At 39.8% G+C, this 17,372-nt stretch overlaps 1 protein-coding gene across 1 annotated transcript in view; it reads left to right on the top strand.

Annotated features, from left to right (window-relative positions):
• The window catches only part of ALDH1A1 (aldehyde dehydrogenase 1 family member A1), a 59,293-nt gene that overhangs the window by 17,689 nt on the left and 24,232 nt on the right, over positions 1-17,372 (top strand). Inside the window, exons 3-7 of the mRNA XM_043567471.1 lie at positions 4,376-4,516; positions 6,678-6,807; positions 8,971-9,032; positions 10,807-10,935; positions 12,371-12,484. Coding sequence (XP_043423406.1) covers positions 4,376-4,516; positions 6,678-6,807; positions 8,971-9,032; positions 10,807-10,935; positions 12,371-12,484 — 576 coding nt within the window. The remainder of the gene's footprint in view (positions 1-4,375; positions 4,517-6,677; positions 6,808-8,970; positions 9,033-10,806; positions 10,936-12,370; positions 12,485-17,372) is intronic.

The following is a 17,372-nucleotide window of genomic DNA, read 5'->3' as shown; positions in this document are numbered from 1 at the left end:
ATCTCTCTTTGCCACGGGCTTCCAACTTTAGTTTCATCAGTGAAACAAATCTGTGCCAGGAGTTCCAGCTGAATCTCCTCAGGCAGTCTGAGGACTTTTCTTGGCATCGTGGTGGCATTTACCTTCTTCCTAAACCGTAGTGAGGGAGAGCTGATGATCAAACCTGAAGCTTTAGAAACGTTGGTCATTTGTTTGCTGTGTGCTTTTTGGCAGTTTTACTCCTGCTCATAGCAGAGCAGCATTGTCTGTGCAAATGTAGATCAGGGACACTCATTAACATCCAGCAAAGCTTCAAATCAGGTCACAATGCTAATCGAGTTGCTGGATACTTGATCATTTGAGTTCAGTTGTTTATGATATAAACTGTTCGGCGTAAGCAACAGCTTGCTTAATATTTAGCACTCTTGCCATCGTGTTCTCTTTCAGGGGTAATCTACTAACGTTTCTTTCTAAGTAATTATTGCTGGTCTCACAGTTTTGCCGACAAATGTGTACTAACTTCTAACGTTGCTTAGCGAAAGGTACAAATCTAGTAAATTACACAGTCACCGTAAACCTAATATTCTGGAACTGACTCTTTAGATAATGAGCCAAGAGGTTTGGGGGGTTTAATTTATGAGCAGAATGGAGCTAACAATGGGCTATATACCGCCTTTCAGTGGTGTTATAAAGAAAGGAGGAGGGGCAAGAACAAATGGAACTTACAAAGCAAAGCACTGATGTGGGTGGGAACTGTTTTCTTTTCACTTCACTGGCTCTTTTAGGCTATATTGACTAATCCTGAAAACTGCTTTTAATACTAAGCATGACCTAACAAATAATTGGTGGGGATAAAAGTAAATGTCCATTAAAGTAAGTGCTTATGACAAGTGTAAAAGTAAAACTGGTCTGAGAACTATTTTCTCCAAATTGGAATGGATTTACTATGGAAATGCACATCCTGGGAGTGATAGAAAAGTTTGTCTTTCCTTAACCATGTGTAGGAGGACTTTCATATTTTATCTTCATTCAATCCGCTTTCATCCATTCAGCTTTAGTCCCTTACTTCAAAAAAAGGAACATTTTAAACACTCTAAGGCAAAAGCGTGGTTGATGGTGGCAAATCTGAATGTACCAAACTGTTTACTGGTTGATTAAAAAGCTAATGTCCTTGCAGATGCTATAGTCCCGGAACAAAAAGCCAAGAGATACTAGTCGTAAAACTTTTATTATGTTTGTAACAACAAGCTTCATGCCTAATACGGTTAATGTAAAGGCTCTGTTACATAATGCAATTGATTAAAGTACGATTTACGATGTGAATGTCAATATCAGCAAATTATTTATATCAGGAGCACTCTTCTATAAAATCAATGTAATATGATGACTTTAAAAGATAGGTCATTAAATTATTAAATATTTATTAACGGCCTATTGTAGGCCCAGAATAGTAAGGAATAGCACAGCTTTTAATACAGATAGCAATAAATATTCATTGCGAAGATCACTATCAGGATGTTCTTGCAAAGCTATGAAATTGGACTTTGGAGCCAGATGTGAGATCTGATTTTGGTTGCTAGGTTTCCTGCTGGATTTCATGTCCTGTAAAACAAGGTGCGTGGTGCTTAACTGTGGTAGAAACTGCGGGGTTATGGAGGGTGTCACTTAGCGCATAGAGCTTGGTAAACTCTTAACTAGTAGCTATTATCAAGCTGGATTAGCCTGGCAAGAGTTTAGGTAGATTCTGATCTTTTTTTTTTTTAATGTTTATTTTTGAGAAAGAGAGAAACAGAGTGTGAATGGGGGAAGGGCAGAGAGAGAGAGAGGAAGACCCAGAATTGGAAGCAGGCCCCAGGCTCTGAGCTGTCAGCACAGAGCCCGATGTGAGCCTCAAACTCATGAACCGTGAGATCATGACCTGAGCCGAAGTTAGGTCAGGCGCTCAACAGACTGAGACACCCAGCTGCCCCTGAGCTGGGTCTTAAAGAACATGTAGAATTTTCAAAGTAAAGGAGTGTGCTGGTAGAACATTCTAGGGAAGGAGAATGGCAGGAGCAAAGATGAGAAGCAGTTGGGCTAGACAGAGGAGAAAAAAATGTAAACACGAGTTTGGGTAGGTGAGGTGGTGCCCCATAACGCTGGGTCTTGAAAATCAGGAAGAGGAGTATGGCCTTAAGACCGTAGGGCAAGGGGAGACATTGCAAATATTTGAAAGGGAAAGGGATCGATCACGTAAAATTGTTTGAGGAAGATTAGCCTGATAGCAGGAGAAAAGACAGTTTGGTGAGAGAAGATAATGGACATGGGAAGATTAGCAGCAGTATGAGATAATAAAGCCCTAAAATGATACAGGGTAGTGAAAACTGAAAGGAAAAAATTAAAATATACTAGAACTGAGAGTTGTTTTAAGGTTGTTTTGCCGCAAATATGATAGCACTTGCTACCACTTAGTGAACACTCAATGTAACGTCTGTCACATAGAAAATGTGTTTCCAGTGTTACCTTATTTAATTTTCAAAAGGACAGTCTCCCATCTTCGCTATTTTATCGTTAGCAACCTGATGCCGCGACTTACAGAATAGTGTTTGACATATTTTTGGATGGGTGGAAGGATGGATGGATGGAAGGAAGGATGGATATCCCAAAACTCACAGAGATAATAGATGAGGAAACAGAATTCAAACTTGAGTTGTTTTCTTCCAAAGCTGTGTATTAACCACCATTACTCTATTTCTATGCCTGCGAGATAAAATAGAAGATAGGAGAAAAGGAGGATTATAACCCAAAGGACACAACCACAAAAAGGTCTTTATTTCAGGAATGTATTTTCCGTATGACAGAGTTAATTGTCTTGAAGTCATTTTTTCCCATATCCCTTCGAGAGGCCAGGACGCCTACGATAAACCATATTTGGTTAAGGCCAATAGCAGAACACTGACAGAAGAATCCAAGAGAAAGCTGGGGCACACAGGTCTGTTTAAACACAGAGCAGCATATATTTTATAAGCTGTGATATCCACAGATCCTGCTGGCAATTTCAGACTCTTGTGTTTTTGTTTTTTTTTTCCAAACACTGCTGTCTGAAAATAACTTGGAAAAGGTTAGAGCCCATGGCCTAAAACAACGTCCAAATATAAACGATCAGTGTGATTAGCTGAATACCCAAAATACATCACAGGTGTGTGATGTATTACAGTGAAAGGATATTTACTTGTGCTCGGTGAATATTATCACTGCATCACACCAGATTACGCTTCTTTTAATTTTGAAAAAATTTTTATGTATTTTTAGAGAGAGAGAGAGCACAAGCAGGGGAGAGGGGAAGGGGGAGAGACAGAAAGAATCCCAAGCAGGCTCCAAGCCGCCAGCACAGAGCCCGACGCGGGGCTCGAACTCACGAATCATGAGATCATGACCTGAGCTGAAACCAGATGTAGACAGATCCTTCTCTATACCAGTTTCACTCTGCTATGCTTTTTTCTCTCTACACAAGAGGAATGAACACACGATTATGATTTTTCCCCTTCAACAGCAAAACCCAGTTCCTATACACCTGCAGTAGGTTCCAGATGAAAGTGTATAGGCTATAGGGTCACCGGCCATCCAAGAAGATACACACCATTTTAGTCGATCTTGAGCTTTCCCTGGAACTCTTGGTAACGCAGTCACCGAAGCAGTATCACGTAGTGGTGAAGAGCAGTCTCTACAGTCAGAGGCGCTCCGTGTAAAATTGCCTTCTGCCACTTCCTGCCACTGACCTTGGGCAAACTTCCTCTCTCTCTTTGCTTCACTGTCTTCATCGGTATAATGGGGAACGTAATTGTCTCACAAAATTCTTAAGAATCAAATGAATTGGGGCACCTAGGGGGCTCAGTCCGTTAAGTATCCCACTTTGGCTCAGGTCACAGTCTCACGATTTGGGAGTTTGAGCCCAGCGTTGAGGCTCTTGTGCCGTCAGTGTGGAGCTCACTTCAGATCCTCTGTCCCCTGCTCCCTCTGCCCCTCCTCTGCTTGTGCCTTCTCTCTCTCTCTCTCTCTCAGAAATAAATAAACACTTAAGAAAAGAATCAAATAAGTTAATATGCGTAAAGTAATTAAAACATGATTTGATATATGTATGGGAAGCCTTTCAGTGATAGCAATACTTAAATATTATAATATTTCTATTCTAGGAAATCAAGCCTGAGTTCTGTGTGTGGAATTCATCATTCCAAAGATTAGGCAGCAGGTATATAATTCCAGTATACGATACTTGAGTTTGTACAATGTGCTAGACGTTGGGCTAATGAGGACACAGCATCTACTTATGAGGACCTTTAGTCTGTTCTATAGGGTTCCTGCCATTGGATTCGCTAACGCGTTTAGGCTACTGAATTGAATTCCCTTTGACTTACAGGAGGATATTGACAAAGCAGTGAAGGCCGCAAGACAGGCTTTTCAGATCGGCTCTCCATGGCGCACCATGAATGCTTCAGAGAGAGGGCGGCTAATATACAAGTTGGCTGACTTAATTGAAAGAGATCGTCTTCTCCTGGCAGTGAGTATTAATCAAACTGGGCAGGTAGCGAGATCTCTAGAAAGTACTCGTTGTTTGGATTGGCACGTCGGTTATGTTTTAGTCATCACTACATGCTCACTACAAACAAAACGAAAAGACCTCGACCAGCTCCAGTACAGAAAATCTTATCAGTGAGCTTATTCTCGAGTAGTAATCTGCACTCTAGTTCCAGACGATGTTAATTTCTCCTCGTGTAGATTCTATAGTCTAAACCTTGGCAATCCAAGTTAAACCGATTTACACAAATTTCTTTTCTCTATTCTAGAATTCCTTAGAGCCTTCAACGAGGTCACATGCAGTGAATAGCCTAGAATAGTACACTGGGTTTCTCCAGCTTACTTGAACACGGGACTCTTTTTATGGAAAATCTCATACAATTTGTCAAAGGTGCCCAGAATATTGCTCTAAAATAAATCTATTTCTCTTTAATCTAGCCCACCAAGACACTTAATAAATACATGGCTGCTTCTTCCCCTCCTGAAATGTATGCATCCACAATGGTCTCGATTAAATGATATTCTCTTTACAGTTGAAAAAGGTGAAGAAGAAGGAAAGAAATCCAATCGTGCATGGCTTATAATAATTATATTTTATTGTATACTGATAAAAAAAAACATTTTGGCAGTTAGATGAGTCAGTTAAGTAAAATGGGCGGGTGTTTCCTTATTTTCTTCTTAGGTATTATAGTGAAGCCAATTGAACCCAAACCAATACCAACCAAGATCAAGTTTCAGAGCAAATTTTTATTACCTTTAGAATCTTTTACTGGCAGTAACAAAGAAGCCTCTATACTTATTTTTAAATCAACAGGAGCAATTATAGTTAATCAAAGAACTATTTATTATTTAAAGGTTCGGCGTAATTCAAAGTATGCAAAAGTGTGGACTTAGGAGTTACACACAATAATATTACATTAACCAAAATGTCCTGGAGGAAGAAAGCAGAATTTGCCAAAACTTGACTTTTCTTATTTAGCTGCTCTGTGGAGTGTAGAGGGCTTGCTCCCTCTGTCTGATAAGCGCCTAAGGGGGAAAGAAAATCAGGACACGAAAATCACATTTGATCTAAGTTTTGAGATGGCTCACAACATAATGCAGAGACAGAAGATTGTCTGATAAACGAGGAGCTGTTTTAACAGTTTGTCACCTGGACATTCCTGCCCTGGCCGGACATGAGGTCCCAAAGAGCTCTTAAGAGTTCCTGCTTAAGGAAAGGAGGAAAGGAAGACAGGCCATCTGATACCAATAGACGGTTAGAGCACTAGACCAGAAAATGTTGCGCTTTACAGCCTGACCACTCAAACAAGAATTTTGATAATAGTGGCAAAACTGGGAGTTTCACAATTAAAACTTCTACTGAAGAAAACTCATGAACTAAAAGATGCAGGGGTCACTGAAGTTTGTGTAACTTGATTGGTTATATCCAAATGGCATGCGAAAATTAAAAATCATTGAGGCACTATTTTTTTTAATTTTTTTCATGTTTTTTTATTTTTGAGAGAGAGAGAGTGAGTAGGGAAGGGGCAGAGAGAGAGAGAGGGAGACACAGAATCTGAAGCAGGCTCCAGGCTCCAAGCTGTCAACACAGAGCCCGACCCAGGACTCGAACCCACAAACGGCGAGATCATGACCCGAGCCGAAGTCGGACGCTCAACTGACTGAGCCACCCAGGTGCCCCAATCATTGAGGCACTATTAATAGTCCCTGACATTTAACTGTCCCACAGTTGTATTTATGCACTAAGTGAAATTTTGTTGGAGCTCTGATCTAACGAAACTAGGTGCACTCACTCTCACCAACTTCATGTCTATCAAATTGGAACCAATTCCTAGAAAGCTGGTCAGCTGGAGGACAGTCAGAATGAGATGGAAGAAAGGAACACTAGAGGTTAGTAACCAGAGTCTCACTGCCCTTTCTATCTGGATCTTGGTATGTGACCTTAAGCAAGTCTAAGTAAGTCATTTTAGCCCTTTTCTGTTTTACCCCCTTTGTTAGAAAGGGAAGGTGATATAAGATGGCTTACAGGATTTCTTTCTATTTCCAAAATTCTCTAACACATGATCATTGAAAATAATAATGCTGTATTTTTTAATCTAAAATGTTTATGGAAGTTTATCTTTGCGGTTTGATTTCTTTTTCAGACAATGGAGTCAATGAATGGTGGAAAACTATTCTCCAACGCATATCAGATGGATTTAGGGGGTTGCATAACGACATTACGCTACTGTGCAGGGTGGGCTGACAAGATCCAGGGTCGCACGATACCCATCGGTAAGGAGCTTTGAGAAACCACCAGGGATGGGGGGTAGGTGCGAGAAGATTACTGTAGAGCTGAATTATTCCAAATCCTCCTTTTTAAAGATGTCACCCAAAAAGGCAGTCTTATTTTCACCGTGACTTTGAGACGATGCAGCTCTGAACTTCTGCTAAGATTTATCACATAGCTTTTTAACGTTGTTTCTGCATAGTCACACAGAAAGTACCACTACAGATGTGTTAGACAATTTTAAAGCAAGAGCAGTCTTGTGCCCACAATCACTGAATTAGGGCAATTGTCTCTCTCACGGCACAAACTTTTCAAAGCTGGCCTCAAATTATTTATTGTGTATTCCAGTAGTGGCATTTATACCCCTCCTATAATGTAATTATTTAAGTGTCTTTGCATGTTCCAGAGTGAGTCAGTTATGGTCATCTGTGCCTGGTCTAACTCAGTAGTTACAGCAGATTAATTAAACAAACCAATTCACATTGATTTATTTCAAGTAGCTTCAAAGCAAGATGAGACTGTGTTTACAGCCCAATTTAAGAATTTGTGTGAGTAGATGTGTATGTACGTGTTTTATTATTTCAGTAGAGAATGCACATAATGAGATATGAATATAAAGAAGCATCAGTTTGGAAAACATGATGGGTAGAATTTAATTCCTATAAATGCACTTACTGGCTGTAGAAGTACAACACCCTCTGGGCTGGCCCTCCTGGGTATTTTCAATCTCATGACAGCCTCCAGCAGGTTAAAAGTGATAGCCAGGAATTAAAGGGGGGGGGGGTGAGACCATGGTAAAAAACAAGAAATGTGGCTATGTTAGAAATTCTTGCTTTACCCTTTGACGAGGGAGAAACCATTTTAAGTACAAATAGACTTGATAAGGAGCTTTCTTGCTATGATAGCCAGGAAGTTTTTGTGAGAACTAGAATAGAACAGAACAAAATGTGCCATGTAACCTCAGAATGACCACATCAAACTTTGAGGTATATCAATCAATGAAATCCAGATTGCAAAGCAATGTCTTTTACTTCTGACACTTTTTTTAGCAATGTCTTTTACTTCTGACACTTTTTTTAGCAATGTCTTTTACTTCTGGCATTTTTTTTTTCATGGATTAATAGAGTCTGCTTTTATTTTTTGGTAGGGAAAAAAAGCCTTTAGAATAAGCAATAGGCTTGTAGGGAGATACTTTTTTTTTTTAAATTCTACTCTCTTCTAATTTTATTAGTTTTACTTCAAAAAAATTCTGCCATTACTGATAGAAGTTAGAACTGTCAGAAATAGCACTCTAACAGGTATTTTCTTAGTCATACACCTTTTACCTTTTTTCTTTTTCTTTTTTTTTTAAGTTTATTTATATATTTTGAGAAAGAGAAAAAGAGAGAGAAAGAGCACATGTGCATGTGCGTGTGCACGTGCATGAGTGGGGTTGGGGCAGAGAAAGAGGGAGAGAAACAGAGAATCCCAAGGAGGCTCTGCACTGTCTGCACAGAGCCCAGCACAGGGCTGGAACTCACAAACCATGATCATGACCTGAGCTGAAACCAAGAGTCTGATGCTCAACTGACAGGGGCACCTAGGTGCCCCCCTTTTACCTTTTTTCTTAAGAAAGAAAGTAAACTTTGAGAATGAGGATAATTTAGAAAATAGCCCTTCTACATGGGTGAGAGATAGAACTAAATATCTTTCAGATATTTTCTGGTTTCACATCTTTTCCTTGACCTATATCAGTTTTATGGTTCTTCTCATTTCAAATTACTATTTCAGAACACAATTTTTCATTTTGTAAGTGGTTGGAGATATGTTTTCTTGGTTTCCTAAATTTTTGGTTTTGTTTTTATTATTATTTTTTTTCAATGTTTGTTTATTTGGAGAGAGATAGAGATAGAGTGTGAGTTGGGGAGAGGCAGAGAGAGAAGGAGACACAATCCAAAGCAGGCTTCAGGCTCTGAATTGTCAGCACAGAGCCAGACGTGGGGCTCGAACTCATGAGCTATGAGATCATGACCTGAGCTGAAGTCAGATGCTTAACTGACTGAGCCACCCAGGCACACTTGTTTTTGTTTTTAGTTATTGTGTATACCTTTCTGTAAGTATCAACCCAAACCACCATCCCATGTATGTCAAATATACTTGTCCATAAATGATTGTGTTTTATTTTCCAGATGGAAACTTTTTTACTTATACAAAACATGAGCCTATTGGTGTATGTGGCCAAATCATTCCTGTAAGTTGGTTTTCTATATCATTTTCCATTTTAAAAAAGAAAAAAAAAAAGAATTCTATTTCATTTGGTAAAGAAGCTTTATCCAACATAAATACGTTCTCGGAGATTTGCTAAATGTGGACCAAATGTAGTAACTGATGAGCTTAGGTCTCCCTGTGACTGAACTCTTTAGGTACAAATGAGTTAGTCCAGAATCGTGTCTATATTGTGGTGTATCTCTTGAGTGTTTCAGTACTTGAATGTGTTTCAGCATTGACATTGACATTTACTGTATGGTTTGTTTTTAAAATGCTGTGTTATATACTCTTTTTAAGACCCGTGTTTCACATGTAACCAAAGTGGTCATCACCAACTTCTCTGCTTCTATTCTTCACTTTTTATCTCCTCATTGAGACTTATCATGGAGAATAGTAGCAACCAGTGTTCATGTCCTAAATGCCTGTTTTCAATTAAAATGGAAGGAACTGTTGGACCACTGTATGGAATGTATCCTACCTTTAGTAGTATTTTTAAGCAGAATCATGAAGATTTTCTTTTAAACCCCCAAAAGAGGAGGCTACCTAACTGATTTCGCCAACATATTCAAAGAGGCCAAATAAAAAGTTGGCAGAGTATTCTGAAGTTTTTGATTATTTTTTAAAAATGTTTATTTATTTTGAGAGAGAGAAAGAGAGCAGGTGCGAGTAGGGAATGAGCAGAGAGAGAGGAAGAGAGAGAATCCCAAGCTGGTTCCAGGTTGTCAGCAAAGAGCCCCATACGAGTCTCCATCTCTGAATCATGAGATCATGACCTGAGCTGAAATCAGGGGTTGGTTGCTTAACTGATGGAACCACACAGCCACCCGTGAAGTTTTTAAATGAGGAAGTCACAATGAATTAGCTTCTGCTCCAATGAGACTGAAATGCATACATACAATTTTTTGAATGAAATTGCTCATTACTTCACAAATCTCAATAAAATTAATAAAAACTACGAAACCCTGGGCACTAATAATGGCTAATAGTTATTGCATGACTATGATGAATCAGTCAGTCTGTTAAGTCTTTGGCCTACTTTCTTGAAGAATCCTCAGGATGACCTTCCAAAGTAGAGAGGGTTTTTATCAGTACTTACAGGTGAAGAAATCATCCAAGGAGAGCATGTAACTTGTCTGAGTTCACTGGGCTAGTCAGTGACTGAGCTGAGATTTGAACCAAGTTCTTAGCCACCAGATGCTAAACTTTAATGTCTTCAGCGAGGTATTTGTCTTAGAAATAAACACATACCCACATACCCCCATACCCACACACACACTCACATACATATAATTTTTATTATTGAAGTATAGCTGACATACAGTGTTATATTTGTTTCAGGTCACTGTTAAGTCTCACTATTGGGTGTGTAGTTACAATAAATGATCTATAAGGAGGGAGGAATAATCACACTTTCAAACACGTACAGATAACTTCTAGTGTGTTTAATAGCAAGGTTTGATTTTTAAACCATGCAGTGATTTTTTTTCCCCTCTAGTAGATGAAGAACTCATAATAACAGCCCTTGATAAAATTGTATGGCTCTCTTCCACTCCCGTCCCACAGCTAGCTTATTTGGAGCTTTTTAGCATTTATGAGTTTGCTTTTAGCAGTTAACTGAATTCGAATACACCAGTTGACCACACAAAACTGCTACAATTATTATTTCACATCGATGGGTAGTGGATAATGTAGAAGTTAGATTGGCAAATGTAGCTTTCAGTGATACAAAGAATCTATTGTTATATATTGCTTTCTAGTGGAATTTCCCGTTGGTCATGCTCATTTGGAAGATAGGGCCTGCCCTTAGCTGCGGAAATACAGTGGTTGTCAAACCTGCAGAGCAAACTCCTCTCACTGCTCTTCACGTGGCATCTTTAATACAAGAGGTGAGTTTCCCCCATCAAAATATGCACAAGAACTCGGGAGCCTTCATTTACAATAAGAAGACCTCACTTCGTGCTCCCCTAAACTACCACCCAATGGCTCCTGGCCAGTGATGAAGACAAATTTAATATGGCTGCCAGTTGAGATTTTTTGCAATCAGCCCAAATGCACCTCTGCCCAAATAGAGATTAGATGCCAGATTCAAAGGCTTCATGTCAAACAGTCACCTTATGATCACTTTTGTTTGTTTGTTTGTTTCTTTTTAAAAATTTTTTAATGTTTATTCATTTTTGGGAGACCGCGCCCCTTGTTTATTTGTTTCTTTGGCCTAACTCTCATGAATGTGACTTCATGTTGAAACTGAAGTATCCTTCTTTCGGATATTGAAATGAAAATTGGTTTACAACCGGTACCGATGGCCTGGAGGTTCTGCGATTTAAAATTAAAAAAAAAACAAAAAACTAGTCCATTTGAAGGTTGGAGGCCTCTCTGCTCACTTGTAATATTGTGCCACATAATTTTTGAACACATCTACCCACAAGGGGACATGTTTATGTTCTGTTTTCTATTCTAGTTTCCTCTGCATTTGCCTTCTTGCTTAACAAGTGGCAAAAAAAAAAAATTTGCACGTGAAATTTATTTCCATCCACTGTCTGGATTGTGTTAATATCTTTTTTCTTGCAAACAGTTTATTGCCCATTGTCCTTCATGTCTTTCCAGAACTTAGAAAACAAGCTTTAGTTACTAGACACTTAAATTCTAAAAACCTGAGTGTAAATCTTAAAACTATTCTTCACTTTTAAAAAAAGGCAAAGATATATCAAAATGGGGCACGTTGGTGCCTACAACATGAAATGTGACTGTGCCCATCTCAGGTACACACTGTTTTCTACCTCATCATTTTTTTAACCAGGAATGAAATCAGTCTGTGCCACTTAATCATGCACGGGATGACAATTCTTATCTAATGTTTTACTGATTAAATGTTGCCAGTAGGCTTTTGCCACCCAGTTGGTATGCCCTGCACAATCAATAGCTAGAAACTAAAAATGTAAGATCCTTTTAGATTTGCCGATAGGTTAATAAACGCATTGCTTTCCTTCTATGTGAGTAATTTACCAAGTTCTTTTACCCACACTATCTTTCTGAGTTACCGTTAGGAAACTTGAGACAGCCATCACTGGGGCAATGACCCATAAAAGTCAAACATGGTCTTACCCCGCAGAGAAATACTTCCCCAGCAATGCAACTCTTGAGGTTATTTTAAGTGGGCTGAGAAATGAAATAATAATAATAAAACCACATAAACGAATCTTTCCTGGTAGAGAAACTCGTAAGCTCGGCATAAAGAGGCAACTTTGATCCCATACACGCCTCTTTTTTGTCGTAGAATGAGATTCTCAGTTCTGTTGTAAATATTTTACTTTGTATCTTCAGGCAGGTTTCCCTCCAGGAGTAGTGAACATTGTGCCTGGTTATGGACCTACCGCAGGGGCGGCCATTTCTTCCCACATGGACATAGACAAAGTGGCCTTCACAGGATCTACAGAGGTAATCAGTTACTCGGGCCAGTAGTGAGGAATGTCTGTATCTCCAGGTGTCAGAAGCGTGTGTTTTATGTTACTGTTTTTAAGCCGACATTTCTTTAAAACAAAAGTTCTTTTTAATGATTTGTTCCTTATTCGAGCCTTCAGACGTGTTTATAGAACATAAGCAGATGTAGTTGAGATGAAACGGAATACCTGTGACAAACTCGGACTACAGGGAACTGCTTTTAGAATGTTCATTCCTTTCCCTGATGAGAACTAGAGCCGATTGGATCCTGTCATGTGATTAGTATGGTTTATGATAGAAATTCTAAATAGAGCCACAGTGATTTGTATGAATGAATGTAATTTTACCCTGTAGATTACGAAAATTAAATTGCAGAACATCACCCTTAGCTCCTTATTTGGGGTTCTCTGTTTCTTGGTCGTTCTGAAAGGGAGCCAGCAACTCGGGCTTCCTGAATGTTACTGCTGGTTTAGCCTAACTTTTATGCCTTTTTGGCTCCAGTGCGACCTTCTGGAAGGCTAAAGAACAGGGTCTCAGCCATGGGCACTGCAAGAAGAGGCAGGAAGGAGAGAGAGAGAGCACGCTTCCTGGAAAGTGGAGTTTGGGAGAATAGATTCCCACCTATTGAGATGATTTCCTATTGCAAGCAAAAGACAGTGGAAAAATCATACTGTACCAAGTAAAACACAATTTGAGTCCTCTTATTGGATTATGTGACATTGTTAGAAGATCAGTGCAAACCTTTTACTGGTATTCAGTAGAAAGTTTGAAGAATGAGAATGCTTTCCTATAAAGTGGCTGTTACAAATAAGATACACAGCAAGACGTGATAAGATACTATGATATGTATCAACTGCTCTGAGGGCATTCACAGGAAGGAATAAGGAATGGTGATGTCTACGAAGGTGTTAGGACTTGCTCTGAATTTTGAAGAGGGGTTACTTTTTTAACTCCCTTGGAGATTGAGAAGCAAGAAGAACATTCTAGATAATGAGGAGAAGCTAATTGGATTATTTTATACTCCTACTTAGCCACTCCAGTATAAAGAAACATCTACATAGAGAATTAAAATGGTGGAGGGGCGCCTGGGGGGCTCAGTCGGTTAAGCATCTGACTTCGACTCAGGTCATGGTCTCGCGGTCTATGGGTTTGAGCCTCGCGTCGCGCTCTGTGCTGACAGCTCGGAGCCTGGAGCCTGCTTCAGCTATTCTCTCTCTCTCTGCCCCTGCCCTGCTCACACTCTGTCTCTCTCTTTCTCAAAAATAAATAAAACATTAAAAATTTTTTTAAATGGCGGAAAATCAAAAGTTACTCTTCTTGATTTTTTTTTAAAAATTAAATACTTATGTACTTTTTCTTACATTTCATAGACATAGAATAGAAAAAGTTTGGGGGCGCCTGGGTGGCGCAGTTGGTTAAGCGTCCGACTTCAGCCAGGTCACGATCTCGCGGTCCGTGGGTTCGAGCCCCGCGTCGGGCTCTGGGCTGATGGCTCAGAGCCTGGAGCCTGTTTCCGATTCTGTGTCTCCCTCTCTCTCTGCCCCTCCCCCGTTCATGCTCTGTCTCTCTCTGTCCCAAAAATAAATAAATGTTGAAAAAAAAAATTTTAAGAATAGAAAAAGTTTACATTCTGCAAACCCCTAGTTGATGCGAGGGAAAGCAAATCCTGCATTCGGTGGGACAAAATAATTGGAAATGAGACATGGCAATAAATTAGAAAGTGGTAAAGTCACAAATCAGAATCATAGCAGAGGAGATAAGGGCATGAAGGTACAAACTCCTCAGCTGAGCATTCTAGACCTTCCCCCAAAGGACTCCATGCATATTTCCTCCTCTAGATCCCATGCCCACTCATTCTCTAGTTCATCTGGGCTGTTGCCTGACCCCCTCTCTGGAACCACTGCCTATTTGCCTTGGCCCATCCCCAGGCCCCTGCAGCATTTTGGGGGACTTTACCTGCCAAAAATGGAAAAATTTTGAGGTTAACAGACTAGGCAACATCTGGGCTCAAATTCTGACTCTATCCCTTTACGCAGTGTGTCTTCCAAAAGTTAAGTATCATTGCTAAACTTGCATTTCTAATTTGTGAATGGGAATAATAATGTCTACCTTAGTGTACAGAATAAAATTGACAGAGCTAATGAGTAGTAAACACCTTACTAGCGAGCACCCTATAGAGGACTCAGATGTATCGTTTCCTTCCTCCAGGCTTGTGCCCACTGGTGGCCACACCTACTATGATAAGGCCTGCTGCCACATGTTACCTCTATGGCTCTCTCTGCAGTTCCGGGGGCATGCTGAATTTTTAAAATGCTGATTTATTTGTTATTGAGAGAGAGAGAGAGAGACGGAGAGAGGCTGAGAGAGAGGGAGAGAGAGAATCCCAAGCAGGCTCTGTGCTGTCAGTGCAGAGCCTGACACGAGGCTCCATCCCACAAACTGTGCGCTCATGACCCAAGCCGAAATCAGGAGTCAGATGTTTAACCGACTGAGCCACCCAGGTGCCCCCATCCTGAATTTGAACCTCCCCTCCTGTGTCCCCATTAACCATGGTACATGATTATAATAGCTCGTGCTCTTTGCTTGGCCGTGGATCTCTCTCCTTTGTTGACCGTCCTCAAAGACTATTTTATGCATTGTTATCTGCAGAAGCCAGTACAGTAACTACTTCTGAATAAGCATTAAATAATCAAGTGTAACCAAGATGATTTTAGAGGCCACGCAGAAAACTCGGTCTTCCTGGGCTCTCTTTTAGCTTCAGGTTTGTGTTTAGCACATAGCAAGAAACTTGCCAAGGGCCGTGAAAGAGACAAACAGGGGATTCCATCTTGCGTGGTCCTTATAGCAATGACACTCTTTCTAAAAATCCTTCTGGTAAGAGAAGAATGTTCATGCCTCATTCGATTCGTTTAAAACAGAATCCAACATACACTGTGCACGGTGAGATAAGCTCGGCTATTTTCACGAGCACCTGCTGTTTCTGCCCCACATGGCAATGCCACGTTATCATGCCACATGTTGTTGACCATGGTCTTGAAGGTTCTCATCCTTCTCATTGCAGAGCTTTTTAAAGAAAAATGATAAACGTTTACTTTTTTCCAAGTAAAGGAACAAAATCACAGGACAAAAATTGATGTTTCCTTCTTTTAGCGTTAGCTAGACCTTTGAGAAAACTCAAGCAAACCTTTTGTTTGCCATCTAAACTTGTCCTAAGCAGATGTGTAAGCCTTCCTCTCTTACTCATACTTCTAGCCATTCTTCATTCTCATTCTTCTGACATATGTGGCTTTAAGAAAAATATCTCCAATCTTATTCCCTTCCCCAAGACAAAACTTACCTACTTTAATCAATTTTCCCCAGTAAATGTTTCTAAGTTAAAAAATTTAAGAAAAAAAAAGATGCAGAAAGAATTAAATTCAAAGGAGGAAAAGAAAAGCATATTATGTAGGAAATACAGAATTCTTAATCATCTTAAATGAAAATTGAATAAGAAATATATTACGAAAGAAAATGGTATATAAGAAAAATTTCAGACAGGATTTCCCCACTGCAAGCATGTTAGTTTCTCTTTATTCACCCATATTAAAGGGTTTGTGCACAACATCTTGAAATAAGATAAAAACATTGACAGATTAATTAATGCTTTACTCTGTAATGCACAGTAGCATTTGGCTCAGTAACCACGTAAAAATCAAACACACACTCAGCAAGCATCTACTTATCTTTTGTTCCATTGGGATACTTTTTATTTAACTCTGATGTGTCAAATAGGAAAAGAAACCCAGAAGCAAGCTAAAATGAATCATCTCTCAAAAAAGAAAAGCAAAGATCATTTAAGTACATTCGGACTTCAATAAAACTAATGAAGAGGAAATAGTTGTAAAGCAGGCCAGGTTTTAGAGATGGAAAAATAAAACAACTACAGAAAATAATCTTGATGGGATGTGATCCACAAAGAAAAAAAATGAAAACAATGTCTTTCTCTGAAGAGAGGCAGCAAGCATTAAAGAAGAAACCAGAACAGTAGGATTCCAGCTAGCTGAAGTAGCAGCAGAGAGCACAGATCCAATTTCTTTTTTCTAGCTCTACTGTTCAAAGGTGTGGAGGGAGAGGGGAAGGGAGGAATGCAGGGGGGAGATAGAGAGAGGGAGAGAGAGAGAGAGAGAGAGAGAGAGATACCTGTCAGTCAGTTCATAGTTAAACAAACCCCCACCGCAACAGATAGTGCTAACAAGAAATACGCAATGATAGGACTTTATCACTGCTACCAAGGAGGTGATACCTGTTTGGGAAATTGATATGGACACAAATAATACAATCCGAGGTAGACACTGAAACAATCCTCATGAGCGTTGTATGGGGCAAAAGAGGAAGAAAAGGTCATGTCTACCCAGAGTCAACAGAGCAGGCTTCAAAGAAGTGTTCAGATATCAGCTGGACCCCAAGGAAGGGCAGGACTGGAGTCAACCCAGGTCACAAGGAGCACGTGATGAGAAACAGAGATGAGATTTGGGGGTTAGTGAATATGACCGTTCGGACAGAGTTCTCTGGATTGCTGTAGAGGGATAAAATTAAAGTAGGTAAGTTTTGGCTGGACCGTGACATCTCAAGTCCATCAGTAGAAAGGGGAAGTTCTGGTTAAAATGAAAACTACCTCCTGTCCAGTGGTGTTCATCAAGGTCAGCGGTGGATCTTTTCTCATGAGCGTTTTTCGGATTCATCACATGTGTGCTCGGTTGGAGGAGACTTTGATATCTGAAGGTGCCAGTCTCGAAAAATGCCACTAATGTCTCTCCCTAATGAAACTTAACTATGGCACAAACATTGTCTAAATTTAGAATGCCAAATAAACCCACCTTCACGGGAGCAGACTAAGCCTCCTCCT

The sequence above is a fragment of the Prionailurus bengalensis genome, chromosome D4, assembly GCF_016509475.1.
Source record: "Prionailurus bengalensis isolate Pbe53 chromosome D4, Fcat_Pben_1.1_paternal_pri, whole genome shotgun sequence".
Classification (NCBI taxonomy): Eukaryota; Metazoa; Chordata; class Mammalia; order Carnivora; family Felidae; genus Prionailurus; species Prionailurus bengalensis.
This window is presented reverse-complemented; position numbering and strand designations above follow the sequence as displayed.